The sequence below is a fragment of the Leucoraja erinacea genome, chromosome 5 (assembly GCF_028641065.1).
Source record: "Leucoraja erinacea ecotype New England chromosome 5, Leri_hhj_1, whole genome shotgun sequence".
Classification (NCBI taxonomy): Eukaryota; Metazoa; Chordata; class Chondrichthyes; order Rajiformes; family Rajidae; genus Leucoraja; species Leucoraja erinaceus.
In genome coordinates this window covers 21,706,352-21,718,214 of record NC_073381.1, presented here as the reverse complement: position 1 = coordinate 21,718,214, position 11,863 = coordinate 21,706,352, and the positions used below count along the sequence as shown (strand labels likewise).

The 11,863-nt window shown below is 45.5% G+C and overlaps 1 protein-coding gene across 1 annotated transcript in view; it reads left to right on the top strand.

Moving 5' to 3' along the window:
• Positions 1–1,772: 1,772 nt before the first annotated feature.
• fam83b (family with sequence similarity 83 member B) overlaps positions 1,773–11,863 on the top strand; it is a 31,836-nt gene continuing 21,745 nt past the window's right edge. Inside the window, exons 1-2 of the mRNA XM_055635224.1 lie at positions 1,773–3,123; positions 6,352–6,852. Coding sequence (XP_055491199.1) covers positions 6,400–6,852 — 453 coding nt within the window. The 5' untranslated portion in view covers positions 1,773–3,123; positions 6,352–6,399. The remainder of the gene's footprint in view (positions 3,124–6,351; positions 6,853–11,863) is intronic.

Here is an 11,863-nt window from a genome sequence, read left to right as displayed (position 1 = left end):
TTACAACACCAATGATCCAGGTTCGATCCTGACTACGGCTGCTGTCTGTACGGAGTTTTTACGTTCTCCCTGTTCTCCCTTCTTCCCAAGGGGGCTCCGGTTTCCTCCCACACTCCAAAGACGTGCAGGTTTGTAGCCTAATTGGCTTTGGTAAAATTTGTATATTGTTCCTTGTGTGTGTAGGATAGTGTTAATGTATGGGGGATTGTGGGTCGACACAGACTCGGTGGGCTGAAGGGCCTGCTTCCATGCTGTATCTCTAAACTAAACTAAATACTATCAAGGCAAACTCAAGGGCAAAAGGTAGAGCAAATGAGAAGATAAAAGAGTACAGTTTTGAAAATACAGAGTGTGTTTTGATGCTAGAGCAGAGAAAATAATATATCCCACAAGCATATTTTTCACTGTGTTCTTGGAAATGGTGGAATGGTGTATATATAACCATATATAGAAATGCTACAGCTCTTGACTATGGGAAGGAGCGATTAGATACGACAACAGATGATTCAACATTACAGAACACTAATCTCAGCAACTATCAACTTACATTACTATCTTTGGTTGCACAAGGGACTTCAGTTTTTGCACTAGCATTACAGTTATTAATTTGGGATGGGCATGGTGCAATTTAGGCTACATATTGGCAAAGTGGGCACAGCTGCTGTCTCCCAGCACCAGAGACGTGCCTGGGTTCAATCCTGACCTTGCATGCTGTCTGTGTGGAATTTGCATGCTCTCTCTGAGACCATGTGGATTTCGTCCGGGTGCTCCGGTTTCCTCTTATATCCCAAAGATGTGCGAGTTTGTGGGTTAATTATCCTCTGTAACAAAAAATGCCCCTAATGTGTAGGGAGTTGATGAAGTGAGGTAACACAGAACAAGCTTAAGGATAAAGGGGAAATCCTTTAAAACCGAGATGAGAAGAACTTTTTACACGCAGAGAGTGGTGAATCTCTGGAACTCTCTGCCACAGAGGGTAGTTGAGGCCAGTTCATTGGCTATATTTAAGAGGGAGTTAGATGTGGCCCTTGTGGCTAAGGGGATCAGGGGGTATGGAGAGAAGGCAGGTACGGGATACTGAGTTGGATGATCAGCCATGATCATATTGAATGGCGGTGCAGGCTCGAAGGGCCGAATGGCCTACTCCTGCACCTAATTTCTATGTTTCTATGTTTCTAAGTGTGAACTAATGTGATCCATGGTCGGAGTGGGCAGAAGGGCCTGCTTCTATGCTGTATTTCTGAACTAAACTAAAATAACTTATTTTTTAAAAGGGCGCAAAGTGCTGGTAACTCAGCAGGTCAGGCAGCATCACTGGGGGACATGGATAGGTGATGTTTCGGGTCAGGACCCTTCTTCCCAAACTGGGGAGAGGGGAAAGCTAGAAACTAGGGAGAGGCAGGACAAACCTGACAGGTCGAGATACGAAGGAAGGATCTGCAGATGCTGCTTTACAACCGAAGACATACACAAAATGTTGGAATAACTCAGCGGGTCAGGCAGCATCTCTGGAGACAAGGAATAGGCAACGTTTCTGGTCGTGATTCTTCTTCAGACTAAGAGTCAGGGAAGAGGGCAACTGTATGAAAAAGCTACAAGGAATAAAGGAATAAAGTGGGCGGCGCGACTCACGTCGCAGCGGCCTCTGCAGTCCGTCTGTCTTTTTATTATTTTTTGTCTCGTTTGAATGTAGTTTTTGTTATATTTTTTTGTGTATGTGTGTGGGTATGTGTGCGGGGGGTGGGGGAAACTTTTAAAATCTATCCCCTGCATGGAGAACCTGACCTTTTCTCTGTCGGGTCTCCGTTGTCGTTGGGGCCTAGCACCGTGGAGCGGCCTCCAGCAGGAATGACCTGGGGCTCCAGTCGCGGAGCCTGCGGACCTACTCACCATCGTGGAGCTGGCCGAGTTCGGAGCGGGAGGAGCTGTGGTGGCGCTCGACTGCGACCTGACCCCGGAGATTCGGAGGCTTACCGCAGGTCTGGTGGACAGTAACACCGGGAGCCCGCGGGTCCCTGCTGGGAGACCGCTTTTCGGGGCTTCCGCAACGGCGACTTCACCTGACTGAATTGCGGGGTTGAAGATTACCTGGAGCAGGGCCTTACATCATCACCCCGCGCGGCTTGGAATGGCCGCGGGACTTTGCTAGCACCCGCCGGGGGCTCCAACAACAAGACACGGAGCGTGGCCTTGCATCACCCGGCGCGGCATTAATGGCCGTGGGACAATTACCATCGCCCGCCAGGGGCTTTGACTCTGACATCGGGAGGGGAATGGGGAGTGCAGGGGAGAGATAAGTCTTTGCCTTCCATCACAGCGAGGAGGAGATGCGCTGTGATGGATGTTTGTGTAAATTGTGTTGTGTCTTGGTTCTTTCTTGTGTGTATGACCGCAGAAACAACATTTCGTTTAAACCTCAATGGGGTTCAAATGACAAATAAATTGTATTGTATTGTATTGTATTGTATTGTAGGAATGAAAGCTATGAACGCATAGGTGAATGTTTGGAACAAAGTAGGTAAGACTGATTTGAAGGGTTGTGGATTGTGAAGGGGGGGGGGTATTTTCTATTAATGTTGTATATTACCTGTGCTATTGTGTTTACAGGTCTGATAAATTGCTGCATCATTGATCCCTGGACGATAAAGATCATCACAATTAAACACTCTTGACTCACTAATTGGCTGGGAAGCGAAACGTGATCAAACATTTGCTTGGTTAAACATTACCTGGAATAGCACCCCGTAGATTTTGTCGGCAAAATGCATTTCCAGCTAACAGGGGTCGGTTTGGAAAATATCCTTCCCAGCAAAGATCTTATAGCATAAGATCTTTGCTTCCCAGCCCTTGGCTCGATTGAAGCGAAAGGGTGGTGCACAGAATGGAACAGGTTTTACATAACTCCTGGCTCGACTTCAAGTGCCAGACGGGTTAACACACAAGTTGCATGTTGAAACTGGTTTCCACGCCCAGAACTCCAGTACCTTTCCTCCCCCCGTCGCCTCGTTAGTCACTCGTTCACTTTGGAAGGTGCTACAGAGAAAGTACCCGCAGAGCGAGGTTCTCCAAGGAGGGGGAATCGGGCAAAGGTTCCCCAGTTATCGCCGGGCCTGTGTTTACAAAGTAAGTCAATGCTGATTAAAACAAAACATAGCGCTGGAGTAGATACAAGAAACTACACATGCTGGAAGCGGGCACAAACACAGTGCTGGAAGAACACAGCGGGTCTGGCAGCATCTGTGGAAGGAATGGAAATACAACGGTGGGACCTTTTTTACCCCTCCATCGATGATGCCGGCCAGTTGAGTTACTCCAGCACTCCAGTGTTTTGCCCAAGATTCCCGCATCTGCAGTTTCCTGTGCCTCCACTCCGCTCTACCCCCCAATTACTGTCTTTTTCAAAATCTCCCACCTGCCGCGGCCGCTTTTGCACTGGAACTCGCGGCGACTTAAATTCTCCCACCTCCCTGCGATTAAGGAAAACTCGTTTAAAGGAAAATTATTTTTTTTAACCTCGTTAGCGGAAATAAGACAGCGCGTCGGTGCAAGTAGGTAGATTGGATCGCCTAGTCGGATCTCAGCCTTTCTTGCCGCTACTGAAGCCACTCTTTACTAGGACGTTGCCACTGTGTTGCCGTCAAGTTGTTTAGAAGAGGGCTGTTTGGAATCACTGAACTATAATAGAGAAACTGGCGATTCAGAAAATGTTCCTTTTAATGTGTGTTTATAGTTTCGACATAGTTCTGTTGCTCCATGTGTAGAGCTCTGTGGCCCAGAAAGTTGTTTGTTTTTTTTTGGGGGGGGGGGGGTAAATTAAACTTGACCAGGTCTAGGAGGATACTGAACAGATGTGGTGGAAATCAGAGTTCCCGGAGGAAACCCCCGCAGTCACAGGGAGAACATGCAAACTCCACCAAGACTTGTTGTAGTTGTGCCGCAAGCTAATTATATAACACCATTTTTTTCACAAGCCTGTTCACTTCTCACTGATTGATATTGGTGTTGGATTATTGTTACTGAGGTGCGATGGAAACACTTTGTTTTACAGCCACCCCATTCAAATTATACTGTAAATGAGCATGGCTTGATTTTCCTTTCACCCTGCTGTGTTGCTTGGTAATTGATGGATGCCAATCAACTTGTCCTTGGGATGGCAGAGGACTGCAGCCATCGTGGTGCACTCGCTGGGTTGAAGGGCCTATTTCCATGCCTTATCATTAAACAAAACTTTTTATTTTAAATGAACATGAACATGGGAAGAAACCGGAGCACCGGAGGGCATTACCGATAAAGAGAGTTTGCATTGGACTGCCAGAGGTTATGAGGAGATATGAGGAGACAATGCATTTCGTAGTCTCTGTACTGTACACTGACAATGACAATTAAAATTGAATCTGAATCTGATCTGATAGAAGCATATAAAATTATAGGAGATATGGACAGGGTAGACAGTTGGAACATTTTCCCAGGGTAGAAATGTCAAATATGAGAAGGCCAGGGGGAACATTTAGAAAAATAGAAAATAGGTGCAGGAGTAGGCCATTCGGCCCTTCGAGCCTGCACTGCCAATCAATATGATCATGGCTGATCATCCAACTCGGTATCCTGTACCTGCTTTCTCTCCATACCCCCTGATCCCTTTAGCCACAAGGGCCACATCTAACTCCCTCTTAAATATAGCCAATGAACTGGCCTCAACTATATTCTGTGGCAGCAAATTCCAGAGATTCACCACTCTCTGTGTGAAAAATGTTTTTCTCATCTCGGTTATAAAAGATTTCCCCTTTATCCTTAAAATGTGACCCCTTGTTCTGGACTTCCCCAACATCGGGAATAATCTTCCTGCATCTAGCCTGTCCAACCCCTTAAGAATTTTGTAAGTTTCTATAAGATCCCCCCTCAATCTTCTAAATTCTAACGAGTACAAGCCAAGTCTATCCAGTCTTTCTTCATATGAAAGTCCTGCCATCCCAGGAATCAGTCTGGTGAACCTTCTCTGTACTCCTCCTATGGCAAGAATGTCCTTCCTCAGATTAGGAGACCAAAACTGTACGCAATACTCCATGTGTGGTCTCACCAAGACCCTGTACAACTGCAGTAGAACCTCCTTGCTCCTATATTCAAATCGTTTTGCTATGAATAGATATGTGCAGGACAAGTTTTTTTACAGAGACTGGTGTGTGCGTGGAAGGCGCTGCTAGGGGTGGTGGAGGAGGTGGGTACGACAGTGTTTAAGAGGCTTTTGGAAAGGCCCAGGTAAATGCAGATAATTGAGGGATTAGGGAGATTAGTTTAACTTGGCTTCATGTTCAGCATGGACCTTGTGGGCCAAAGAGCCTGGGTCTGAATAAGGGTTCCGACCCAAAACATCACCTATCCATGTTCCCCAGAGATGCTGCCTGGCACATTGTGTTACTCCAGCATTTTGTGTCTAGGTGATAATCTCCTTTACATCCTCTCTGATGCCGTTGCAGAATTATACAGTATTTTAGCTGTGACCTGGCTAGATTTCCTCGTCTTGTATTCTAATAGCACTTTGTTTTTGAATGTACTCTTGGCTACCTAAAATAATTATTTTTCATATGTCCCTGCAACATGGAAGGAAGCCATTTGGCCCACTGAGTCCATGCCAGCTCACAGTGTTATCCCTTCCCACCAGTGGAGGAGAGCCGGGCGGCAGCTGAGTGCATGGGCGGCTCTGAGCGAGCGGGGGGTTGGAGTGGGCGGGTTTGAGTTTTGTGATCAATTTTACTCAATCTGGGGAAATAATTGACCAAGGAGTGGATGTGTGAATGTAAAAGTAAAATCACTAACGAAATGGTAAAAATGTCGGCGTTTTTGCGTCTGGTTTTTGCGGAGTAACTAATCAAAGGCAAAATGCCGTACACCCATACACAGTTTTAAAAGTATATAGATATGGTATTTCACTGAAACTCCAAGTACACTGTAAATAGCATGAAAGCTTCAAACATGCTTTGACAAGTACCCCTTAAATCCTTAAATACTTAAAATCAACCAATATTTTAAAATCTCAAATCATTTGGCTTCTAACTACAGTCTATTCATTTCAGATAGACATAAAATGCTGGAGTAATTCAGCAGGACAGGCAGCATCTCTGGATAGAAGGAATGGGTGACATTTCGGGTCGAGATTGTTCTTCAGACTGAGAGTCAGGGTAGAGTGAGATACAGTCTATTAATTTCAATTTGTTTCAAGTCAAGCTGGAGCAAACTTCTTTTCATAAGGAATTCTGTAAGGGTTTGTCCTTGTAAGATGCTTCCATTGACTTCTCTGGTGTGCACTTTCTGCTGTTATTCTGAATCCTAAAATTGTATTTTTTCATCCCGCAGGAGGTGCACTGAATCAACCCTGGGTATTCCACGTGAAAATCTGCCAACATGAACTTATCTTCCCACATCTCTTCCCACATCTCTTCCCTGGGAGACGAATACAAATCTAACGATTATGTTGAGCCGCACTATAAAGAGTGGTATCGTTTGGCTATTGACAAGTTGGTGGATGAAGACATTTCTGGCTATGAGGAGTTTCTGGCAAAAGAAGGGCTGAGCTCATTCCTGGCTGAGGAGGAACTTTATTTCATCAAGGACAATGCCAGGAAGTTGGCTCAAACAAGCATCAATAGTTCCGAGGAAGATACGGATGGCTCATCCTCTGGCACTTACTGGCCTCTTGAGTCCGATACAGAAGTCCCCGACTTAGACATGGGATGGCCGTACGTTGTAAAATGCTTGGAGACCCAAACCAATGTTGAGTTACATTTCCATCCACCAAGAGAAGATTCGCCCACGGTCAAGGAGATAGTGAGGAAACTCATCAAGAATGCACGACAGGTATCGGAATTACATACCATTAAACATTACTCCTGAATGAGAGAGAATGGCCTAGGAATTGTATCATGTAGCACAATCTTTATGACTTATTGCACACTCAATGGCATAGAATTACCTCTAGGACATTCATACATATGACACATTATTACAAGGAGGTTCCTACATGCACATGCATTGGTTTCCATATTGTCCTGGACTTTGAGTCGCCCTGCTCCTATTCTAACCCTGCTTTATTCTCCCCACAATCCCATGTGGTCGCAAGGAGAACGTGCAAACTCCACACAGGGAGGACCAGGTGTTGGGGAAGAACCCTTGGTCTCTGGCACTGTGAGGCAGTGGCTGTACTGCTGTGTTGTCCCCAGTTCTTAGGCCAGGGTCATTACAAGGCAAGAAAGGGCTGCTCTGATAAAGTTGTGGTTACGATTGGGCTGTGATTGAAAATAATCTGAGCTCAGCAGTAATTACACAAAGCAGAGTAATTTTCAAAGCATGGGTGAATTATGGTTTAGGTTTATTATTGTCATGTGTACTGAGGTACAGTGAAAACCTTTGTTTTACATGCTTTCCAATCAGATCCGGTAATGCAATACATTTACACAATTGAATCAAACACAAGGGCAATAGATGGAGCAAAGTGGGATATGCAAAGCTCAGAATATACTTCTCATGCTTATAACACTCCAGTTCCAAAGGCCAATACCCACAATGGGGTTGAGGTGAATTGGATAGTACCCTGGCTTATGGGTGGACTGTTTAGAAGCTGTTCCTGTGTCTGGTCATACTTTCATACTTCTGCCCAACAGAAGCAGGGAGAAGAAGAAATGACCGGCATGGACTCGCCTTTGATTATATTGGTTGCTTTTCAGGGGTAGTGTGAAGTGTAGATGTAGTCAATGGTGAAGTAAGCAGAGATTGCAACATGTTTAAAATATACTAGACTAAGTGGGACCCGTTGGGTCCCATTGTCACACGGGAGGCCTGGTCCCCCAACGCAATATTCCACCACTCACGCATAGCCCCCAACTGCGCAGGCGTGGCTGACAGGTTCCCGTTGTGGTTTTTTTTAATGATTTTTAAACCTTAATAACTTGTGTAAGATTCCACCGACCAGAACAAAATTTGTTGCATGTGCAGCACAGGAGAATGGTGAGCAAGGTGGTGAAAAATCGTGGCACCATCGGGTACCATTTTTGCGCAAATGTAAGGACAACACAAACCAGAAGAGCACAAGATGAGAGTTTTAGTTATGTATAGATATTCACTATGTTTGTAATATGATCTAATCAGTAAGAAGTTTAAGTTAGTTACACTCCAGGTAAAGATGTGCCTTTCTTTCCCATAACTTCATCAACCCTATAACCCAATGCAGAAGGTAGGGACAAGGTTGTCTTGGGTCCAAGGAGGGGAATGCAGCAGAACAGGCATTCAGAATTGGACAAAGAAACAGCAAGGTCAACATGATATAAAAAGGAAAGTGAAAAACAATAAAATAACCTGCATTTATACAGTCCTGAAAGGATAAAGGACATTCCAAAGCAGCCTGGGTGATATTGTCTCCAATTCCAATAAGCAATGGTCTGCCCAGTGTTGTTCTGATTTAACAATTAAGAACCCTAATAGATTTGGATTGGAGTCCAAATTATTGCCGAACGTTTTGTCAGCAAGTGGTCTATTTGAGGGTTGACGCAAGCAGGCTGCTGGAATTTCAGCTAATGAGAGACACAAAATAATATTGTCCACCTAGACTGCATTCCCCTCTGCCTTCCAAAACCCTCACTGGCACCTACCTCTGGAGTGGTGAGTAAGCCCATGTCTCTGCTATGGAGGTATTTCACTAGCACATTGAAAGGAGAAAAGTCAGCTCCTGCACACTGTAGATGCAATGTTTCAAAATCAGATTTTTGCTCAATACTTAGGGTGGCAGGGTGCGCAGAGGTACAGTGCCAGAGACACAGGTTCGGTCCTGACTATAGGTGCTGTCTGTACGGAGTCTGTATGTTCTCCCCCGTGACCGAGTGGGCTTTCCATGGGTGCTCTGGTTTCCTCGCACACTTCAGACATACAGGATTTTAGGTTAATTGGCTTTGGTGAAGATTGTAAATTGTCCCTCGAGTACAGGATAGTGCTGGGGTGCGTGGATCACAGACTCGGTGGGCTGAAGGGCCTATTTTCGCATTGTATATCTAAACAAATCTAAACTGATATTTTCCTCAAGGCTGGATTCACTCTGAATCCAGCTCCCACATAGTGCCCCACCCACATTGCCTCTTTCCAGCTAAACTAGTTCTTTGTGACGTAACATCCCGCAGGTGTCTCCCATCTCTGAGACACAATGTACAGCGATCAGGTTGCAGTATGCCCTCCTGTCCAAAGGCAAATGAAGATGATGCAAATGAAGATGCAAGTTGACGAGAGTTGCACAAAAAAGATAATGAAAATATTGCGTCCAGTTCTGGTCCCCCCATTACAGGAAGGATGTACAGTTCAGTTTAGTTTCTGGTCCCATGTACCTACTTACAGCAAAAGGCTTTTGTAGTGGATATTTTTTGTTATGGATGATGTAAATACTTTGGAAAGGGTGCAGAAAAGGTTTACCGGAATGCTGCCTGTTTAGTTTAGATTAGTTTATTATCCAGTGTACAGTGAAAAGCTTTTTTGTTTCTTGCTATACAGTCAGCAGAAAGACTGATTGATTACAATTCAAACCACCCACAGTGTACAGACCCAGTATATAGGGAAAGTCCAGTAAAGTCCAATTAAAGATACACAAAAAAGCTGGAGAAACTCAGCGGGTGCAGCAGCATCTATGGAGCGAAGGAAATAGGCAACGTTTTGGGCCGAAACCCTTCTTCAGACTTCCAATTAATCTTCCAATTAAAGATAGTCTGACGGTCGCCAATGAGATAGATGGAAGCTCCGGATGGCACTCTCGTTGGTGATAGGATGGTTCAGTTGCCAGGTAATAGCTGGGAAAAAAATTGTCCCCGAACCTGGAGGTGGATGTTTTCACATTTCTATACCATTTGCCTGATGGGAGAAGAGAGAGCATCCAGAATATGTCTCATCCTTAATTATGCTAGTAGCCTTGTTGAGGCAGCGTGAATTTGAGGACATTGGCTATGAAAAGAGTTTGGACAAACTTGGATTGTTTTCTCTGAAGCGTCAGTGGTTGGGGGAGACCTGATAGAATTATATAAATTATGTGAGGCATAGATAGGGTTGACATGGTTCTTCCCAGAAAATGTCAAGGACTGAAGGGCATAACTTTCAGGACAGAGTGGAAAAGTTTAAAGGAGATGTGCAGGGCAAGTTTATCACACTGTGGTGGGTGTCTGGAACAAACTGCCAGGGGTGGTAGTGGAGGCTAAGTGGTGGTCAATGTTGCATTCTGGTTGTGAGAGGGCCAGTGGGGGTCCCTCTACGCAGGGATTCCCCCCTCCACATTGGGGACTTGGGGTGGAGGGTACTGCACCGAGAAGTCCTCTGCAACCTGTTTCTCTCGTGGTTCACAGACTCGCCAGCGGCCCACCACTTTTGTGGGCTGGAAGAGTCTATTTACCATGTGTATATGGAGTGAGTGAGGCTGCAGCCCCTGTTCCACTATCGAACGGGGCTGTTCCTTGCCTTCTGGCTGCATTTCTCATACACCATCCTCATCTTTGGACACCCTGTGCGTAGGGGACAGGGTAGGGCCAAGGATGTCCTGGTTGGGTTGCTCCTGGGCCTGGCTGGAGCAACCCGTCACGGGGCCAGATGGAGGCGGGCTCTGCCCGAGACAGGTGCCAGCCCCTTTTCCAGAGTTACGTCCATGCTCAGATGGTGTTAGAGAGGGATTACGTGCTGTCCACGGGTGCCCTGGGAGATTTTCACGACCACTGGGCACCTGGGGAGGTTGAATGCATCCTTGACACTGATTGTAACATAGTTGTATAGTAGTTCGTTTAGTATATTTGTTTGTCTTGTATTTTGGTGGTGGGTTCTGATTTGTTTTATTGTCTTGTAAATATTTAAATAATTGAATACATTTTTTTGATTTAAAAAAAAAAAAGGCTGATTACCATCCAGGGTAACGTCTGTGAGATTTCTGGGTCAGCTGGGCATCACGGGGGGTTGAATGCATCCTTGACAAGGATTGTTATGCCCCTGTCCCACTTAGGAAACGAACCTTGCGCCCCACCCAAGGTTTCCATGAGGTTCCCGGAGGTTTTGGTCACTCTCCCTAATGGTCGAAAGTGGTTTCCGCGTGGTCGAGGCTTCTTCTATTATTATTTCAACAAAATCAAAACCGGCCTCGACTAAAAATCGGTTGTCGTTTGGTCGAAGCCAGTGGAGTGTGGTCACTATTTACTTACAGGCAGTCGAAGGCCATCTCTTTCGCTGACCGGCCATTTTGATTGGCTCATTGGAGTTTCACGACCTAGAAGGACCCACCAGAAGGTAAAATGCCCGCTAATTTTATTAAACTTCTTTAAACTGCCGCCACTCCTTCTCCTTCCCCCCCCCCCCCCCCCCCCCCTTCCTCTGCTCTCCAGTTGATGCAGCTCACGCTTCGGTCAAGGCTTTCCAGGCGAGTGACCAAAACCTCCGGTGACTCATAGAAACCTTGGGTCACAGGCAAGGTCACCAGAGGTTTCCGTTCAGGTTCATCTTCAAGTTCGCCGACGACACCACCGTTGTTGGATGAATTACAAATAATGATGAGTCGGAGTATAGAAGTGAGATCGACTGATTGACCAAATGGTGCCAGCACAACAACCTGGCTCAATATCAGTAAAACCAATTAACTGAATGTTGAAGGATGAGGACCCACAATCCTGTTTATATCAATGATACCAATGATGCTAACTTCCTTTTTGAGGCAGTGACTCCGATAAATTCCTTCGATGGTGGAGCGTTAAAAACTCCTTAAATTCCTGTGCGTGCATATTTCCGAAGATCTTTCCTGGATCCAGCACACTAATAAATAACGCACATCAACGCCTCTACTTCCTAAAAAGATTACAGAGATTCG